The 21,281-nt window shown below is 49.3% G+C and overlaps 1 protein-coding gene and 1 long non-coding RNA gene across 2 annotated transcripts; one reads left to right on the top strand and one right to left on the bottom strand.

Moving 5' to 3' along the window:
- Window positions 1-1,955: 1,955 nt before the first annotated feature.
- On the top strand, window positions 1,956-21,127 carry LOC122388608. The gene is made up of 3 exons (XM_043379809.1): window positions 1,956-2,572; window positions 19,910-20,288; window positions 20,615-21,127. Exons 2-3 carry the CDS (start codon window positions 19,912-19,914, stop codon window positions 20,793-20,795), a joined length of 558 nt encoding a protein of 185 aa, XP_043235744.1. The 5' UTR covers window positions 1,956-2,572; window positions 19,910-19,911; the 3' UTR covers window positions 20,796-21,127.
- Window positions 3,986-8,112, bottom strand: LOC122388609. The gene is made up of 2 exons (XR_006257839.1): window positions 6,926-8,112; window positions 3,986-4,517 (listed from the first exon to the last, which is right to left on the bottom strand). It is a non-coding gene; the product is annotated as an uncharacterized LOC122388609 (long non-coding RNA).
- Window positions 21,128-21,281: the final 154 nt, after the last annotated feature.

Here is a 21,281-nt window from a genome sequence, read left to right as displayed (position 1 = left end):
TCCCCTTCTTAGGTTTTTGCCGACACATTTAAAGGGAGATTATGACCTTTTTCCACAAAATCTGAGTTAGGACCATTTTCTGACAAAACACAACAAGTTATAATGTAAATTAAAACCATTTTGCTCAATTCGGTACCTTGCCGCAAATATCTCAACTTGAAGTCACGTTAGCGGGGAGCGCTGAAAATGACCGTTGAATAAGTACTTACATCACTTTTTGGTACTTGCATGTAATTTTGTAAAATGAGCGTATTCATTACATTTGATCTTCATCACAAATAGTTAGTTAATGGTCGTCTATAGTGCCTTCAAAAGATATTCATGGTTTGGGGGTGGTTTATGTCTAAATTTACGCAACTATTTTTCCTGTTCATCATCTGTCGCCATATGCTGCTATTTTAGTAGCAACGACTCAATTTTGAATCGGTCCCGCCGACCCGACTGCACAATAAAAGAAGATAGATACAACACTTTTGCGGCATCACTGAAAAACTTATGCAGTACTGTTATCAAAATTCTCATAACACCGTTCGACAAACCTGAAGTCTTTTTGAAATAAATATGATTGTATTTTTCGCTTCAGGCTCTGAGGCCAAAATAATGAATTTCGTAGTCGCAATCGCAAGATTTGGCTGCGTTTCTGGCGCATGCCGTTCATTTGTGGCGCAAAATAATACTTGGAAACAGAGAAGAGTAGGCACTATGTACCCCCGAATTAGAATCTAATTAATTCTAAACCGAATTAACTCTAATTCAAATTAGAATCCTTACAACCAAGCAACGACAAGGCGATAACATAAACAAAAACCCAAGCGTCGCTGTTTGAAACAAAAGCGCCATATACTGCGACTTTTTTATAGAGAAGGACAACGCATTTCGGTGGGTGTTACAAGTACTGCAAGTACTGCTTCTTTTTTGCAAAAATAAAAACCTTTTTCACATACGAAAATGTGCTAGGAAATTTTCATATTTTATAGAAACTACAGTAGAAATAGTATAGATGTCGAGTAATTTTTACTTAAGAAACAAGAAAGCTCATTATCTCCCTTTAAAATGGCGGCGAATAGCGCCGCCATTTTAGTACACCTTTCCATACATATTTGTCGCACATGTGCAAATTTAGTCTAGGTCACTTGAGGTCATATCATCAGGTCACTTTAACCGTCGTCTTTAGTAGTTACAATTTGATCGACACTTCTGAGTTGATGGCAATTCTGCTGTGACTCCACCTCGAGAAAAATTGGGTAACACGGAGTAAGACGCGTGCCAGAAGCAAGAAACGGTGCTTGTTCGACTGACTAGAGCCTAGGCTCTGGTCAGTCGAACAAGCTTTTATCCACTGTTTCCACGCTCAAATATTGTCCCAATAAGGAACAAGGGTCGAATCTGTCCGTCGTTTCCATCCTCAGGACAATCAAATCCTTCTCCTTCACGCCGCAACCCTCGGTCCGGGCTGGACAGGCAACCTTATCCTATGCGGGCTGCTCCCTTGGAGCGGCTCCGCTGCTCCCAAGAGCACACCCGTAGCCGGGTGCAGTGAGTACTTGGGGGGCTGGTCGGCCTGTCCTTTGGGACAGGTTCAGCCCCGGTGACTCACTACTCACTTGGGTGCCTGCCCAGACCAATGTCTCCCCTAATTCCTATCATCCTTCCGGCTCAGAGATGGTCTGGTCAGACCGAAAGGGCCTAACCCAACAAAACAAAGGAACAAGGGTCCTTGCAGAGACCCCAGTTGCCGTAATTCCCGGAATATGCCTGATCTTTTTATCCACTCAGCCTCTCCTCAAATCTCTTTATATTCATTGCCGACCAAAACGTGAAATGTTGAACCCAATATATGTAAATACTTTGTAAATAAAATAAAATAAAATAAAATAAAATAAAATAAAATAAAATAAAATAAAATAAGAAACGAATGAAAAAAGCAGAAATCATGAAAATCAGGATTATTCTAGGATGAAAGCACATACAAGATCGAAACAAGCGCATACTCTCAAGAAATCGCTCTCCTCGTGTCGGTGGAGCGTAATCAGATTAATTGCCATTTCAGATACAACACAAACACGTTCGATGCTTAGTTACAATAGTTCGAAATCAATACGTTTCAGGGCGGATACAATAGTTCCTCAACTGTGATATCCAGAAATTACCAGTATTTACTGTCGAGTCACGTCGACCACCCCCAGTATTCAGACCAATCGGCCGGAATGGAGCATCACATCAGTTCCAAGTATCCATTTCCAAGCTGCCGCGTCATCCTGAGGTGCTCGTCCTCGGGCGGGTTTGACGCTCCCAGCCCGTCACGGACGGCTGGGCTGGCGGCCGTCAGCCGGTCCTACCTCAACACCCCGGCCCGGGGGTGGCTGTGATACACCTCAGAGGGCACCCAGCCGGCGCACCTCGGCTGGGCGACCAGCCGCGGGCGACCGCGGCCCGACCTTGGCCTTGGGAGGAGTGGTATTGTCCCGCGGGTCATCGGCGCCCCGTATTTATAGCGCAGCCCGGCAGTCCATCGTCAGTGTCGTCCTCTCGTCTGCTCTGCTCTCTCGACTCAGTACTCCAGTTCGCTCAGGTGAGAATTTGGACTTCGTGAAGAAACGGGTTCCTACTTCTGCTTGTCGTAAAAAAACGAACGAACGATTTCATATATACGCGTTTTTCGGGCTTAGCCTAACCAAATAAAACACCGTTTAATTTACCCTAACGAAACTTAAGCTAACATTTTTGATCGTTTAATTGCAAGTTAGCCTAAATCTGGCTTATGCTGATATGAAGGGAATATGAAGGAGCCGTTGAAACAGAGCCAGAAAACTTCGCCACGGTTATCATGCGACCAGCTGAACTTTCCGCAGATTGGGAGACACTGCCACGGAGTTGAAGAGGCTAGTCCACGGGCGTAATTCTTTTTTCCAATTAAAGGAAGGCGCTATACGGAGTATATCCCAGTGCGTCATTGTCAAGTGACTTACAACACCTTTATCCGGCCAGCTGTTTGCGAGGTGTAGTGGTTGGTTAGCGCACTCGCCCCGTGTTCAGAGGACCGAAGGTTCGAATCCCGCCGGCGGCTGAAATTTTTGGCGCGTTGTAGGTTTGTAGGCTGTAGGTTAGGTCAAGTTAGGTTAGGTTAGGTTGTTAGTTTTTGTTTGGTTTGGTTACAAAGAAGCATCTTCAGGTACAGTGCCTACCTTTGGTTGGAAAAAAAAAGAAACACGCAGTCCATGGATGGCTCACGCCGCGCTACATTTATGAACAGGCATTGGTGACGCAGTTCTGAGTCCACGGGTCCGGCACTAACATCAAATTCGGTTGATACGTTCCGAGCATATTCCCAGGAATATTCACCGCGGACGGTAAATTTCCCGAAAATGGCCGTTCGGAGTCGTTCCTGGATGTAATAGGTGTTCTCTATGTGATGCCACAATGCGTGCGTGGTCCTCGGCATCAGTATTTCGGCACGTGGGTCGTTCACATAAATCTGAGCGAATGAGGGTGGCTGGTCTCCGTTGGCTTCGAGTGGTTCAAGTCGGTCCCGCAGTCCGCACCACATGTACACGGCACGTACCCGCCAGTGCCAGCAGGCTGTGGCACCCGTCACGGCTCACGCGCAGACATCGACGACAGGGTCAGCGCCGAGTTCAGACTTCAGATGCCTGGAAAACTGACGGAAGGTACGCGCTTCCACACCGTCGCCAGCCCAAAGATGGCGCAGCACAGGTGGCGGGGCCGGCACGGGGTCAAGGAGGACCTCCCCCACCCCACCCACCCCACAGCAGAAGGTGGCACGTTCACCCAACCACCGTAAGGCCGCACGCGCTACGCCAGCCTGCAGCCGCTCCCCTAGCATCATAGCATTAGTTTGCAGTAGAACATACAGGGTGTAACGAAATTATCCGGACATCTATTTTTTCGCCATATCTGCTCGCACAGTTTCTTGCTTAATGTGGAAGCTGGAAAATTGGATGAATGCATATTATCACAGACGGTGTCTCGGTCCAAACTGTATTCGAGCCGGCCAGGTAGCCCCCGGGTCACAGAGGCAACGCCACCACGGTTCACATACGAGTGTCATGAGCGCATGTCACGAGCGCAAGTACGCGTGCACCGGCGCGGCGGCCGCCAGCTCAGCTCCATGACACTCCTCCACCAAGAATACTTGCACAGCATGGACAAACAAATAAATATGCACCTCACAGAACAAATAACAACTGAAACAAAACGCCTACTCATAGCTCGCCACGCATCGGTCTGGGGGCCGCAGGGTGGACCGGTCTCTCAGCCGGTACCGCGGCGCGCTGGGAGAGGGTGCGGACGGCGGGACGGTGGTCACACCCGGCGCGGGCACCGCTCCGGTCAGCCCTGGCGGCGCCGGAACAGGCGGCCGGCCAGGAGCAGGCGCTCGATCAGGAGCCGGCAGCCGGTCGGGAGTGGAGGCCAGTAATTGTCCGGGAACGGGAGCATGCCGTGTAGATGCAGCGGCGCTCTCCGTGACCGGATCAGGAGCAGGTATCGGTGTCACTCTGGAACGGAGAGGATCGTTAGCGACATGCGGAACAGCTGAATATCGCTCACGAACCTGGTCGGCGTGCCGCACAATCACCCTTCCGTCATTTAGCTCCACAGTGACCTTAACTCCCTCTACGAACACTACACGACCGGGCGCCCACCGATAACGCTCCAATCCCTGCAATCTATCGACAGCAGGCACATACACAGGGTCACTCGGGTTCAGACATCGTTCACGGGCATTTCGATCACGGTACGTCTTTTGAGCCTCCTGCTGTCTCCGTATACGCTCCTGCCTATCTGGTAGCACACCATCTAAATGAGTGCGTGGCACACGACCCAGAAATAATTCGGCGGGCGTACATGAGGTCGTAGTATGCGGTGTTGTGCGGTACCTAAACAGAAATCGAGAGACCTTGGTCTCAATGGACCCCGAGATCTGTTTGTACAGCCCGTTTTTGAAGCTTTGCACGCTTCTTTAGGCTAAGCCGTTTGATTTGGGTGATAGGCTGGGTGTCGTTAAGTGCCTGATCCCATTTACACTGCAAAACGTTTTGAATTGCTGTGATACAAAACACTGGGCGTAGTCTGTCACTAGCACTGTTGGCACTTCCCAGCACGCAAACGACGCTCGTAATTTCTCAATCGTGATCAGTGAGTCGGAGGAACGAGTTGGGTAGACGTCCATCCATTTGGAGTGGGCGTCGACTATCACCAGAAACATCTATCCGTTAGCCGAGCAATAGTCTATACATGGACTCGCTGCCAGGTCGAGTCGGCCACTGCCAAGGATGCAGTGGAGCGCAGGGGCCCTGCCCTTCAGTTCCTGACACTTCACACAACACTTCACGATATCACGAATGTCGTCATCGATTTTTGGCCACCAAACATACATTTTAGCCAACATTTTGGTTCTACAATCGCCAGCATGACCTTCATGTAATAACTTTAACATGGCACCCCGTCCCTGCGGCGGGACCACCACTCGTGACCCCCACAAAACACAGCCATCCTGCACACTCAGTTCACCTATACGGGACCTGTACGGCTGAAAATCAGGGCTGAGGGAAACACTATTGACATCCGGCCAGCCATCTCTGACATATCGATGTACCGCTGACAACACGGGATCCAGAGCGGTCCACCGCTGTATCTGGGAGGCACATTCACTGGGGATGAGTCGATGAACTCAAGTAAATGGACAGTCTCAGCCGGAATTGGAACGCTCGAACAAGCCTTCTCGCACGAAGGCAGCCTGCTAAGCGCGTCACAGTGGCCTTGCTTAGATCCTCGCCGGTACTCAAGGTGGTAATCGTAGGCCCCAAGCATCAGAGCCCAGCGGACCATCCTAGGTGACGCAATCACGGGCAAAGGTTTCTGCTCTCCTATGAGGCCTATGAGAGGCTTATGATCTGACTGTATAGTGAAAGTTCGCCCCGCTAGGTAATAGTGAAATTTCTTAACGCCGGTCACTACAGCTAATGCCTCTTTATCAGTCTGTGAGTATCTAGTTTCGGTGTCATTCAACGTGCGCGAATAGTAACTAAGCCACAGGTCGCTTGCCCTGTGACGTCCGCTGGCTCAACACACAGCCAATGCCGACCGGTCCCGCGTCACAGGCGAGAACCACCGGAAGGGCGGGATCAAAATGGGCTAGTACAGGAGGGCTAACTAGCATCTCTTTGGCTTTCCGAAAAGCAGACTTCTCTGCCTCAGCACACTGCCAGGGCTGATCTGCCTTTAGAAGACGATAGAGCGGAGCCAAGACACTCGCCAGGTTCTCAAGGAATTTCCCATAGTAGTTGATTACTAGCCACTTACGCAGTTCCTTAGCATCCCGCGGTTCCGGGGCACGGACAATCGTGGCCGTTTTCTCGTCGGTGGTCTCCACACCACGGCTGCTTATCTTAAGCCCCAGATAGGTCACGCTGCTGACGCCGAAGCTACACTTGGCCTTGTTGACCCTAAAACCCGCTTCCTCCAGCCGTCTAAGAACCTGCCGGAGGGCCTCGTCATGCGCAGCGGCATCGACACCCGCAACTACAATGTCGTCCAAGAAGACCCCAACGCCAGATATACCAGCCGGGACAGTTTCCAGCGTCCGCTGGAACAGCGACACTGCACTCGAATAGGCGAAGGTCAACCGAAGGGGCCGAAGAAGACCCCTCGGGGTGTTTACCGTGAGATACTCGCGGGCCTTTTCATTTAGCGGAAGCTGATTATACGCGTTTTTCAAGTCGATCTTTGAAAATATGGTACATCCCGAGAGTTTTGAGCACAGTTCCTCCACACGCGGCAAGGCATACTGCTCTGCCTTAGCAGCCCTGTTGACGGTCAAGCGGTAGTCCCCACACACCCGTATTGACTGACCCCCAGCCTTGGGGACAACCACCAAGGGAGCCACCCATTTGCTGTGCCGTACCTGTTCCCAGAGTCCGCCACGGATCTGGTCCTCCAGCTCGGCGTCCACAGCTTCCCTAAAGGCCAGCGGTACGGTGCGAGGCTTGAAGGAACGAGGCTGGACGTCCGGGTCTACGTCGATGCCGACTTCCCCGCCTCGATAGCAGCCCAGCTCCTCCTTGAAGACGTCAGCGAACTCGTCCAGGATGGGCTGCACACGGGTCTCCGCAGTCACTCAACAGATGGAGGGCCAGTCGAGCCTGATGTGTCCCAGCCAGTTCCTGCCGAACAGCCAGGGCCCGCCACCTTCGACTACGATGAGAGGGAGTCGCTGAGCCTGTCCGCCGTACTGAACGTTCACTGCAGCCTGCCCCATGACTGGCAGCTGCTCACCGCTGTAGGTCTTCAGCTTCACCGAACACGGTTCCAGCTTCGGCCCTCCACAGGGCCAGAGCTGCCGAAACCCGGCGTCAGAGCAGACCGACAGAGTCGGTCCAGCTCCATCTCGACCTTCTGACCGTCGAGCGCTACCGGCACCATCAGCGGCGGTCGCCTGACACTGAGGCCGGTCCGGACGGTGAAAATGCTGTACACCTCCTCACCGGTCCCGGGACTAGAACTCCTCGGTTGCGTAGTGCCGTCCTCTCTGCTACCCTCCTGCGCGTCCGACCCTTGTAACGCGTCGCCATCAGCCGAGACATGGCGGAGGTGCTGCTGGTTCTTCCTGCAGGCAGCTCGGACGTGACCCCTGAGGCCACAGCTGTAGCACACCTTATCGATGAACGAGCACGTGTCCGGCTGATGATACCTCAGGCACCTGAAACAGCTCGCCGCCGTGCTGTCACCTGGCCCGGGCGTCGTCCTGTCACGCTGAGAGCGCAGCCGACCACCAGCTCTGGAGTCTGCTGCGCCGCCACCGCCGTCCCTGTAGCCGGCAGGAGCGCGGGCAGCACCGGCACCCCTGGAACTGCTACGCAGCCGCAGCGGACCCCGGGCACCAGTCAGCCGATGAACGGAGGCTCCATCTGCTCGCTGCTCAGCACCGCCGCTGAGCTCAGCCGCACTCGCTGCCGCCGACTCGTGTGCCTGGGCCAGCTGCTCCGCCGACTGGAGCGTCAGCCCCGGCTCACTGAGAAGCAAGGTTGCAGCAACTCGTTCCGTATGCCACAGACCAAACGGTCACGCAGCATTTCATTAAGGACATTAGATGCGAACGAACAGTCTTTAGCCAGCTTACGAAGCCGCGCTAGAAAATTAGCAACTGTCTCACCGCCATTCCTGAAGCACGAATGAAACCGGAATCTGGCCACTATTTCAGATTTATCCGGCTCGAAGTGACTTTGCAAAACGCTGACCAGCTGAACGTATGTTTTCTCACTTACAGTGGCTGGAGCAATAAGATCTTCCAGCAGACCGAACGTTTTTGCGCCGATCGCACAAAGCAGCACGGCCCGCTTCTTTGCTTCTTGATCACTCCCGATATCTTGCGCCACAAAGTACTGATTTAACCGCCGCGTATAAGCACCGAAGCACTCAACGTCCGCATCGAACTCGGGCGCCCTGCCCGCCATCGCCGCGTATTCGAGCCGGCCAGGTAGCCCCCGGGTCACAGCTCGGCAACGCCACCACGGTTCACATACGAGTGCCCCCAGCACGGATGTCACGAACGCAAGTACGCGTGCACCGGCGCGGCGGCCGCCAGCTAAGCTCCATGAGACATATCTCTGGTATCTGCTCTCAACTCAGCAGTGACCTGACCTTGCGAAATGACTCTTGCTCTGAGTAAGAGTCGAGTCGCCAACGGTTTCATTTGATAGTTTTCGTTCAAGGAAGTGGAGAGAAGGGAGTAGGGGAGAGTGGGGCACATTCGTGCATGGGGCACATTCGTTTTCAGCAGTTTATTGGAATACGAGTGACTGCACGAGCTCAAGGTAAATTATGGAAATGTGTCTATCATTGCCGCCCTTCGTTCACCGTAGAAGACAACACTGTACCTGCTGCTATGCTTGATAAAAACGCAAATTTGTAATATTCGTGAGCTTTCCAAACTTTTCTCATATCATCCATTTTCGTGATCCTGACTCGGAAATGTGGTTCAGCATTTCAAAATTGGGGGCGAAGGTGCTCACTCTATTCACGGAACTGCTGCAAACTTGTTTGTTGACAAAGTGTCATTTTTTCAACAAGAAATTTTGAAATATATTACAAATAACGTTGTGGGGCAGGTTCGTGTACGCACTGCCTGGGGGCACATTCGTGCATATTTTTTTTAGTTTTTGCTATTTATGACTTTATCTATAGTAGGTTTCACTAATGACGCTCGCCTGACTCAGTCTCGGCTGCTTGCGACGTCGTGACGAGTAATTCACGCGAACTTGGCGAGGTCACGGAGGCCGGCAGTTGGCACATTCTTGTTGGCCAGCCCATTCTTTCTACATATGTTGTGCAATGCATTCTTGTCGAAAGGAATCAAGTGAAATGACCCCCTGCCAATTTCCTTTGGTAAATTTCTGGTAATGCCCGGTAATTTCTAGAACTTTGCAGGGTGCACGGAAGTGCCCCACCCCTTGCACGAATGTGCCCCATAGGTGGGGCAGTTTCGTGCAAACGTTCTGAGTTATTAACCCTATTAGTGGCAGGCTCCTGGCTACCCCATATTAGTGGCAGGGGGGGGGGGGGGCTGTTTACGACCCCCCCTTGATATCTCGAGATCTAACCGGCCGATTTTCAAAATTCAAACGGCATTCGATTTGGCTCAACGAGATCTACATTTCTTAAAAAATAAAATTAAAAAATGTCAATAGGGGGGTAGAGGGGGGTAAAACGGGCAAATTGCAGATACATTTTAGACTGTTTATCACGGCCAGGTTTCTGAACCAATCTTAACGCAACTTTTGCCGATCGATAGAGAATGAACCAGGAATTCACATGGATCCTAAAAATATGCATTTTCAAAAATCATAGGCGGATACAGATCATTGAGATTGGGGGTACACAAAAAGTATAGTAAATAAGTTTTTTGTTGGTACTGTTTCTAAAAAGGGTTGCAATGGTCTTGTTATGTTACAATTTTCTTATGAGAGAACGACTAAAATAGTATTGGTCATGCATAGGCGGTGTCAGGGCACCTATGTTGGGAGGTAAAAAATAACCCCCCTTTTTGGACGCCTGGATCCGCCTATTATAGCAAAAACGTGTCAAAAGAGGATGCACAATAACTTTGTATATGTTATCACATGATACCTTTCATTCACTGTTCGTAAAACTGGTGCAGCATCGTGATCTTCGCCCAAATGACTCGCTTCACGAATAGGACCCCCCAATTCCCAGTGCTCTGGAGCCGCCCCTGGTAAAGTTATGAACTTGAAATTTTCAGGGAATGTGCCCAATTTAGTTTTAGGAAAAGTCAGAAGATTTCAGCATCGTAGCTTCAGCGGTTTCGGAGATATTCCCGAAAAACCTGAGGGGTGGATAAAAACAACCCCCCCCCCTGCCACTAATAGGGTTAAAAGTCATTTTTTCTAATAGAAGCAATAATTTTAGAGGATAACTTTTAAAGAGGAAAAATATCTGCAATAGTTCCTTTCCATACCACAATCAACAATTTTGCCGTTGCACTAACCAAAGTACAGATATATGGATTTATCCATTTTTTGCACGAATGTGCCCCACTCTCCCCTACAGTCTCTCGTTTCGTAGTAAGGCTAAGTGTTGGTGGCATGGTGGCATGAGCCAGGAGCTGGTCTGTCAGCAGCTGGACATCAGCAGCAGCCAGTAGCACATCTGCCTGAGGCGTAACAGACTGGGACTTGGTGGCAGACTCAGTCCGGCCTCGATCGCAAAAGGCGCCCTTTGCCAAGTGGTGAGAAGAGTTGTCAAGATAGCGACAGGGAAACGCAAACAGACTCGAATTCTTACCAAGGCAGATAATAAGAGGTCCCACATCATGATTCACCATTACCCGCCCTTTAGCTTGGTTTTACTGCCCTTCAAACTGAAAAAGACAATGAAATTGACTGGAAAACAACCAGTCCACCACCTTTGGACTCAGGCCAGGGCGTGTCCACTGGTCGAAGGAAGAGATGAATGAGGTGGCCTGGTCGGATGGGAAGCCGTTCGAGCTGCGATATCCGTTGAGCCGTCAAATTGACTATGGCTGCCAGCAGCTCGAACGGCGTCGCCCGGCGTCAAACATCCGGCCAAAATCTAGACCTGAAGCATGTGCAGCTGCTGTGTAATATTCAAGCTGTTCATGACGCCACAGAAACCCACTATCAGTGATAAGTATTACCGGCGCAACATCCTGGCTAGCGATTGGTTAGAGTCACTCAACCAGGCTGCACAGGTGGGCTCAGTTTCTGAACGTGTACTGATGCCTGATTCAAGCCGCGCAGTTTTCATGCGGGGCGGCGCACCACCATGAAGTCCCTAGCAGAATGATAAGTGATGCCGAGAGGACCTATTTTTCTATTCAGCTTCACTGAGGGGGCCAGCGGCATCTATCCATACTCGTCAGCGGAGGCCCCTGGAACTGATGCCCTGAGAGGCGCTAGTGGATCTGAGGAGGCCCCAATATCCACACTGGTCTGGGGAGGCCCCTGACACTGGCGGTCTGAGAGGCCCGTCTGGCGTCTATCCACACTAGTCAGAGGAGGTCCCTGAGACTGGGAGGCCCCTCAATCCACACTAGTCAGAATTGGCCCCTGGACATTGGTGGTCTGGGATCCCCCTACCCTCACTAGTCAGAAGAGGCCCCTCTATCCTCAATAGTCAGAAGAGGCCTCTGAGACTGATGGTCAGAGAGGTCCTAGTGAATCTGAGGAGGCCCCTCTATCCACACTGTCCTAGGGAGGCCCCGAGACTGATGGTCTGAGAGACCCTTTTATTTATACTAGCCACAGCTGCATAGGAGCCCCCTGAGATAAATGGTCTGAGAGACTCTTCTATTTATACTAACCTAAGGCGCCCCTGGGATTGATGGTCTAACAGGCCCTTATATTTATACTGGCTGGAAGAAGGCCAATGAGACTGATGGTCTGAGAGGCCCTTCTATTCACACTGGCCAGAGGAGGCAATTGAGACTGGTGGTTTGAGAGGACCTACTATTCATAAAAGGCAGAGGAGGCCCATGAACTTAAGGGTCTGAGAGCCCCTCCTATTCATACTAACCAAGAGACGACCCTGAAATTAATAATCTGCGAGGCTCTTCTATTCATACCAGCCAGAGAAAGCCCCTAGGATTGATGATCTAAGAGGCCCTTCTATCTATAGTTGCCAAAGGAGGCCCCTGAGACTGACGGTGGCCAGAAATGGCCTTTGAGACTGATGGTCTGAGAGGCCCTTCTATTCAAACTAGGCATGGGAGGCCCCTGAGAATAATAGTCCGAAGTCTCAGATACCTCCTCTGACTAGTGTGGACTGTGGATAGACGGGCCTCTCAGACCCTCAGAGGCCGGTATCCCTCAGAGGCCGGTATGGGATATTAGAGCTCAGTGAGAGCTTGTGTGGTGCCTTCAGTGGCCTTGTGGAGCCGTTAGTGTTCTCTGGCGCCGGTGTGTCCTCACTCCTCAGTCACCGGTGTGGGGCATTTAGAGCTCAGAGATACTGGTGTGGGGCCCTCAGAGGTGTCGGTGTGGGTCCTTCAGATGAACCTATAGAGCCTTGAGAGTTGAAATGCACACGTGTGTGGGCCCCAGAGGCGCCGGTGTGGGGCCCTCAGAGCCACCGATATAGGGCCTTGAAGGAAATGGTTCATTTTCCTGAAGTTTGTATTTTACTACAGATTAGTGATTTTCATGATCATAATTATCAGAAAATAAAATAAAACCTTTTTTGTATGAAGGATTATTTTCCATATTTTAATCTAGGAAGAACTATATTCTATATAAAATTATGTTTATCGCGGAACCTTACAACGCGTTGACCAATCATATTGTGTAGTTCAAACCTACCCATGCTGATTGGCTGACGATGAGGTGACTGCATTCCTCTGCAAGGCGCGCATTCCTCTGAAAGGCACTCTTTTTGGAATGAGAAATGGAATATCTTCGTCTAGGGTGATTGTTGAGCCGTAAAAGCCAAAAAGAGCCAATCATCTTTGTGCTAGTCTCAGCTCAAGCTACAAAGTACAAAACTGCTATTCCAGTTAAAAAAAAACATGTTAAAAGTGAACTATTTCCTTTAAGAGACACTGGTAGGTATGACCTTCAAAGGCGCCGGTGTGTGGCGCTCATAAACACTGGTGTGGAGCCATTACAGGCGGGTGGAGCCGTTAGAGGCCGGAAGGGGCCCTTAGGTGCCTACAAGGAGCCTTCAGAAGCTGGTGTGGCACCCTTACGGGGATAAGCGTGTCTACTTAGGAGCCCTCGAGGTGCTCTCACGAGCTCTGTGGGGCCCTACCGAGCCGAAATATGGCCATATTTTTTCTTTTCTTTTTTAACGGCCAGTTGCCGCCGCAGGGGTCTTAGGACTTTTATTCTCAGGGACCTCCTCTGCATAGTTTGAATAGAAGGTCCTCTCAGACCATCAGTCTCGAAGGCCTCTTCTGGCCACCATCAGTCTCAGGGGCCTCCTTTGGCAAGTACAGATAGAAGGGCCTCTCAGATCATTAACCCTCGCCCGCACATGGGGGTGGTTGCCACCCCCAGGTAGTTTTTTTCTGCTCTGCACTCAACATTTTTAGAGCTAGATGCCTGATTTTTCGTATAGCTGCTCCTCTATCCTTTCTCGATGTCCACTGAAAATGTCAAGTCTGTGGTTTTGGGTTTCGGAGATATGACCTTGTTCATCAGGTCATGTCATGGCCCTAATGACAAATACCCAATAGCTTGCGTTGGCCATGGGTCTTGTGAGCTTTTGACACCTTGATTTCGGCCTTTTTTCCCAGTCTTACCTCCCCTATCAGTGAACATGTTGTTTGACGATATACAGATGTCAAGGTTAGGGTCAAGGTCAACCTAGGTCATCTGGAAACATTGCGCTTTAGGCAAGCGGAATTTACTTTTTGTGAAGTTTCTTTGACTGTATTTTTAGTAAAAGTTTCTCATTTCTTGATCTCATGTAATATGGACACATAAACAATCGGTGCACACATCAGTATACACACAGACACACACAGACATACAAACACATATCATTTACCTTGACCTAACTTGACCTGAGATGACCTCACCAGCAAAAACCTGGTCGGATAGTGTGACATAGAGGTTCTAGCTGGCTTGACACCACAATACGGCATCGTCATCGGTATATGATGAGCAGCGCACTCGATGTCCAACGGTGACCCAAAACTGAGAGCAGTAGGACACGAGACCAGGAAATGCAGTGTGCAAGGCTTGAGGGCAGAGTAGGACACAGGGCTGATGGCATGGGACAGCACAAGGCCTGATGACAGGGCAGAGCACAGCAGCTTAGTGCGAGGGCGGGGTCTGAGGGCAAGACAATGCACAAGGCTTAATGACAGAATAGGACAGGGTCTGAGGGCAGGGCATGCACATGGGGCCTGGTAGCAAAACATGACAGGACAGGGCCTGAGACAGGGCAAGGCATCAGGCTTGAGGAAGGACGCTGGGCCGGGGCATGAGGGCATGGGAAGGCACAAGACCTGATGGCAGGACAGGGCACAGCACCTGAGGGCAAGGCAGGGCACGGGGTCTGATGGCAGGACAAGTGTACAAGGCTTGAGGGCAGAGAAGGGCACAGGGCCTCAAACTATACCCTAGTTACCCTAGGGCAGGGCACGGGCGTAAAGATGGGAAGACAGCGCATACAACTTCAAGGCAGAGTACATAAGGTATCGGATTTGAGGGCAGGACAGGGCGGGGCACAGGGCCTAAAGGAAGGGCAGGGCAAGGTACAATTGACGTAAGGACAGGACACTGGGCAGGGCACATACCCTAGGTATAGTAGGGGAGGATAACAAGGTGTACGACTTCAGGATAGGGCAAGGCACAAGCAGGGGCGACACTTTCCGAAAAATATTGGTAGGGCTCTAATGTAAATTTTTGCCAATTCAAAGCGATTCTTTCCACGCAACGCCATAGGCATAATGTTAAATTTCCAAAATTATTGGTAGGGCTCGGGCCCTACCATGCCTATACAAAACAACACCCATGGGCACAAGGAATGGAGAGGGCATGTTTGTGCTTAGGTACATAGTAAATCAGGGCACAAAGCAATCGAAAGGCAGCATCTGTTACACAGTAAAAGAAATTAAACGTCGCGCTTATTGGGAGGTCGGATAGACCCATCCATGACCCTCAGTTAAAAAAAAACTCGTAAAAGGTGGCCGATCGCGGCGAAACTTTTCGCATTCACGAGCTAATCAAAATTACACACATCATGACAATTATAAGACCCCGAACCCCATGACCCTTGACCTATGGCGTGTTTCTAGAGACCATGGCATGGCAGAATCGCGATTCTGCGTGTTAGCGCACATTATCGACGCGTTTTCAAACTATTTGTGTCTTTAAAAAAAAAAAAAAACGCCAACTTGTGGGATGATTGTAATATCATGCCTTATGGTAGGTGTCAGGGTCGCATTAGGGTCAGGTGGTCAAGGTTACTGAGCTTAGATGACCTTGCTTCACCTTTTCAAGTTTCAACATGTATAAGTGTCCTTTTTGCAGATGTCGAATTTAGGATCCATTTTCAGGAGAGGTTTTGGTGCCAAAAAATATGTTACGAAGCTTCCAATGTTACGAAGCTCCCTTTCAGTGGTGATTGACACCTACTTTGGCTACCTGGCATGACACCTAGGCTAGCATAGGCTGGACACTGGTTGACCTGAGCTTACCTGACCAGACCTACCCCCAGGCCCCAAATGCTGAAAGAGGATTCAGGTTCAGCACAAAATTTTGAGCAAGATAGCATTAAAATTGGGAGGTTTGTATTTCCTTTGTATTTCATTTTTGTAACCACCTGATCGGGCAATGTGAAAGGGTGACAAATAAATATCAAAGCATGGATAAGATAGGCTACTATTTTATTTTTATTAGCTAAGAAAAGATCATAATGTCAGGGCTATGACTAAAAATAAGTGGCCTAAATCCGATGAGAAAACAGGATTTGAGGGAACCCTAGGTTTGGCTCCTTGAGCCTCTGCCCCCCCCCTCCATTGAAAATCCCTTACAGGAGGCCCTGTAGCCCCCGGCCCCCCACCTCAAAAAGTAGGTGGGCACTTGCCCACCTGGCCCCTCCTGTTCCTACGCCTATGCAATTTTGTTAATAGCCAAACTATCAAAAACAAAACACAAACTAATGTTTGTGGAATCAACAGTTTGATTGTGACACCAGATCGCCTCCATAAAAAATCAATTTCCTGATTGTCTTTTAGCATGCTTTGCATAAAAAACAGTCATTATTTTGGCTGTATTTTTTTGTGTGTGGTTAGCTTCATCATTTTTCTTTGCCACCAGCTAGCAGCACTGCCAATCAGTGTTTTACAAGAAGCATGCCAATTGGGGAAACTATGAGGCAGAAATAAAAACATTGATCAATCAATAAATGGATCTCGTACCTATGACAATATATGGGCATAAATGCAGCCCCCGCTATGACGGGGTGCATTCAGTGTAACGGGACAATACTTGCGGTATTGAGTACACCCACTGAAGAGAAAAAGCTTCCATTTACCAAAGGAATGATAGTTAACGAGTAATACTTGACAAAAGTACGCACATTCACCCGAAAATGATGATATTTTTTGCAGGTTCTGGGCGTCCACTTTGGCAGACAATCAGCTGGCCATTCCATAAATGGATCGGCACTATGAAAAAAGTTTAGAAATTTATTTTTAAAACAATAAACACAAAATAGTAATATTGAATAATAATTAATTTTGCTATAATTGACAATATTGTAAACAAATTAATACAAATAAAAACTATTCACCATCTCTTAATTACTCACTTTTTCTGGCACGTTTCTTTCGATCAGCAATTGCCGTCAAACGTCGGTTGGCCTTTGAGTCACAACTAACTTCATTAGGACCGCCAGTTAATTGTGCGCTGAGTGAGTACAGGCCTTGTGTGAATCACAACTTGCTTATGTCTTATTTTTTCATTTGAAAGCTAGGATGCACAAAATCACGTCCATTTTTTCGTTACATGGTCATGGCCCTGCCCACTTTAACCTTTCATTGGTCAATCAATATTTGGATTTGAGCCTCGTCCTTTACCCAACTGATGCACAACCTAACAGAACAGCTTCCAACAAAGTATCAGTAGGCGGAGCTATGGTCATGAGTACCCAAATATAGGAACGTTCCCATTTTTGGGAACGGAGTTCCCAAATATGGGAACGGGCGTTCCCATTTATGAGAACGGAAGGCAATTTTTCGGCCGTTCGCCCACTAAAACTCAAAAGTGCATCACGTCTCAAAAAAGTGCACGCTGATTTAAGTATCTACTAAATCTCCATAAAGTTATCTTTAATCTGACCGTGGAACAAGGAAATTGACCGTGGAATGATATTTTTAATGATTTTTTAAAAATGACAGAATGGTGGAAATATGGGTTATACGACATTTAACATGCAATTTTAAGGAAAATGAAGCATTTTTTACATTTTGAGGTCAAGTATAATAATTTTCGCCTGGTTATGAAGTTTCATTCTAGCGACACCAGATGCTGACATATGCAAGCGAACACGCGGGCAGTCCCGAGGTAATATTGTTGACTTTTGGTGTCGGGGCGATCGACCGCGTGGAACGTCAGTGATTTTACCGAACTACTGTTGTAAACTCAGTTTCAGTGGTTTAAAATCATTCAGCTGTATTTTATCAGCCCTGAAAGACATATTTTATTTGGATGCTAGCTGTTTAGCGTTGTTTTATAAGCAGCGTCATGAGCGTGGTTTTTGTCTTCGGCGTTTCTAAGCATGATCGTTTGGGGGGAATTTCTCTGATATAGGTCGCTCTGTGTGGCTTATTTATAATTTTTATGCTGATTTCGATCATACCTCGTGCCCATCCTACCAGGCCTTTTGCCACTTACACTCATTAAGAAAGGAAAAAACTAGATTTTCATTGGGACTAGGTGTTTTGAGGGTGTAACATATTCAGCGTTCCCATTTTTGGATACTTCTTGTGCTCGTCAACTCTCGGTGATTAGCAGACAGGTGCTTGACATGTCTCCACCCTCGGCGCGGACGGTGGATATAGGTATGGAAGACCTTGTTGAACATCGCTGAGCGTTGTGGATTACGTAATCCTGCAGAGGGGGGCGTGCCCGCTGCGAGATCGACGGGAATAAAAGCGCAGAAGACCGGGCGAAACATGCAACGGTCTTGCCGGAAAGGTCATCTGATGATTGTTGCGTTAACAATAATTTGCGGCGTTGGACGTGATGCTTGTTAATGAAAAGAGCCCCTGAAAGGCGTCGGTGAAATCGTTCCCAATTTTGGGTACGCCGTTCCCATAATAAGGAACGCTTGCAGCGCCAGTGTACGAGAGCGTTCCCAAATTTGGGCTCGCGGCCCGGGTGATGGACTGCTTTAGAAATAGGGGAACGATTTGAAACTACGATGGGCCTTACAATATCAAACTCTTTCCCAACAATATTGAGACAACTATCAGGCGGTTCACGATCGTTTTATATTTTTTGGACGTCATTTAACAGTTCTTTTTCTTGTTTTAAATAATGCCTACATGGCGTTCCCATATTTGGGTTTATCGTTCCCAAACATGGGAACGAAAATGCGTTCCCGAAAATGGGTACGCTTGACCATAGTTCCGCCTACTGGTATGGATAGTTTTACAATTGTAAGGATGCCCTGCTCCTTCATTTCAAAATGAAAAGTGATGTAACCATTAACAACACATCAGCCTAGTATCCACCATCTTCACACAACTATATAGCCGCCAAGATAAAGCAAAAAGGGATACCGGTATGGACTCTAGTCATGTCATGGCAGGCACAAGCTACCTACAGGCAATTTTTGCAAGAAGGTAGGTGGAAAAACAAAACAAAACAAGGAGACAAGTGACAACAATATGGGTGGGTGGAGTTCTTCTGGCTGTTTACTTAACCTGATCTATCATATATTAGGGAGAACAATATTTAGCTTACCTGTTGTAGACACACAACGACCACCATCCTTGAAACTGCATGTGCAACAACAACAATAACGCTCAAAGATATTCCGGCGTGCAAACAGCTGCGCCGAAATTGTATCTCAGTCGTGCTTCCAAATCGACGTGGCACATCGCTGCCAGATCTTTTACTGGACGAGGAAGGCCTTTGAGTATGAAGCAAACCCTGGTGGATAAAATATGAACTAACAGAATCGTTTAATTGGCCGGGTTAGGGTAAATCTGGTTTAGGCTAACGTGCTCCAAAGTTAGTATAAACTCGGATCTGGGCTGTTCCTATCAAAATACACTAGTTTTAATTTTTGCTATCCAAAAAGTTAGGGTAAATTAAAATAAATTGAAAATCGGGTTTAGGCTAACGAAAAGTTAGCCTAAACCCGTTTCACAAAAGCCAAAAGCATTTGAAAAAGTTTGTCTTATGACTAGTCGCTCCAAAGCATCATGAGTTTCAAAAGCATCCTGAACTTCATCTTTATGTTTGCCCTCTATCGGATACAGTTTTCCCAGTCCGGCTGTTTCCACCTGGAGTTATGAGATGAATGGTACAAGATCATTAATCCCTTTTGGGAGCTTTCGAATGGTGCTGGTGGATATGATATTATATACGCTGAAGTCTACGAGTCGAGGCTTCTAAAAGAAACGTGTCAGATGTGGGTGCTCGCCGACAACCCGACGAAATTCTTCGCTGTCTGGCCTCAAAGTGACGTTCACAGCATAGAGATCTGAGATAGTCTTACTACGATCGGCATTCTGAGGCCGTACGTCAAAGAATCCTCGGCATCTGGATGCCGTCGAACGCAGCCTAAATTATAAATCAGTCACATGATAGATATTGCCCTTGAGGACGGTTGGGGCTTCGACACTCACGCCCGGTCTCCGACTGAAGCTGACCTCTCCTCTCTCGTTTCGCAGCCATGAACGCCCACCTGCTTCTGCTGACCGCCCTGCTGGCCTCCATGGCCTACGAGAGCTCTGCCACCGAGGGCATCTCGGCCGGCACCGCGCTGGCCATCGGCGTCGCCGCCGTCATCGGCCTCAAGCTGGCCGGTGTCGCCGGCTTCGCCATCGCCCGCTCGTTCGGAGGCCGGCGCGGCGGTCGGGGCCGCGGCCGCCGCTACCGCGGTCGTCGTGACGCCGTGGTGGCCCTGGATGTGGACCAGGAGGAGGCCTACTTCCAGCTGGTGGAGCAGGTGGACTCTCTGGGCTGCGGCCTGCGCGTCGTCTGCGAACTGGAGGCCCGCGAGTACAGCCAGCTGCAGGCCGACGAGAGGATCATCCTGTCGCTGTTCGGGTGAGTCGAAGAGAGGGCTGATGCGGGAGGGCAAGGGCGGACCGAGGGTATGAGAGGTAGTTTGAGCGAGTCTGATTTGGCTCTCTATAGGTCAAACCTGCGGAAAAGTAAACGTTATAGCTACGCACTCGCTTCTTAGGGCTCTTTTCAAGACAGACACACAACCAAATGGTCGTTAAGTTTTTATGTTTAATTTGGGTATTGTTTAGAAGCGCCACGGCTCTGTCGGTTTGCAACGTATAGTATCTTTGTTTTTATCTATCTGATTAAACTAAATGACCACGATTACCGGCACGAATCTGACCTGACCTGCCCTTTGCCCCCAGCTCCCGTCCGCTGCCGCCGACCAGCAACGGCCTCGAGTCCGCCTCTGGCAAGTACCAGCTGGCCGCGTTTGTTGGCGCCCAGAAGAAGGATGCCAAGCGGTGCGCGCGCCTGTTCGCCAAGTGCCCGTTCAGCAGCGAGCAGCTGATGGCGGCGCTTCGCGCGGCCCCGGGCGCGCAGTAAACGGACTCCGATCGAGCTGTGTTGACCCGCGCAGGTCGCGGGTCGACGCTGGTGGTCGGGGTGTTGAGAGCAGCCCAGTCAAGCAGCGTGTGTTGTCTCACATTAGAGTGCTTGCCTAGGCTCAGCGGCCTAGAGGAACACTCACCCCCGTTCGCGAGTCATTTCAAGTCATTGTCTCATAGTATATCGGTCCCATGTCACCCGTTTTGAACTCCTGTGACAGAGCTAGATTCGCCGGACGCTGGAATAGACGCGTCTTGCAGCGATTGAGCCGAGCCCGAGGAGCGTTCATACCTTTTTGTGTACAAATAATACAGATGTACGATATGTAATTTATGTGTTATTTGGAAAGCAGAACGGTCCATACAGCTTCTAAGGTTGGTAGGTATTCATTCTGCCGTCCTGAAAGGAAGCAATGCTTCGGAGCCTCTGGATTTTGCTGCCTAATTGAATTGAGCGCGAGATCAACAACTGAAATCCGAAAAT

Source organism: Amphibalanus amphitrite, unplaced genomic scaffold (genome assembly GCF_019059575.1).
Source record: "Amphibalanus amphitrite isolate SeventyFive unplaced genomic scaffold, NRLGWU_Aamphi_draft 000328F_arrow, whole genome shotgun sequence".
In the NCBI taxonomy this organism is placed as follows: Eukaryota; Metazoa; Arthropoda; class Thecostraca; order Balanomorpha; family Balanidae; genus Amphibalanus; species Amphibalanus amphitrite.
This window is presented reverse-complemented; position numbering and strand designations above follow the sequence as displayed.

What these genes read in the sequence shown, in the direction of transcription:
- LOC122388608 (XM_043379809.1), top strand. Translation starts at nt 19,912, where the DNA reads ATGAACGCCCACCTGCTTCTGCTGACCGCCCTGCTGGCCTCCATGGCC. An exon ending in ATCATCCTGTCGCTGTTCGG is followed by an intron (nt 20,289 to 20,614) that starts GTGAGTCGAAGA and finishes CTTTGCCCCCAG; the next exon opens with CTCCCGTCCGCTGCCGCCGA.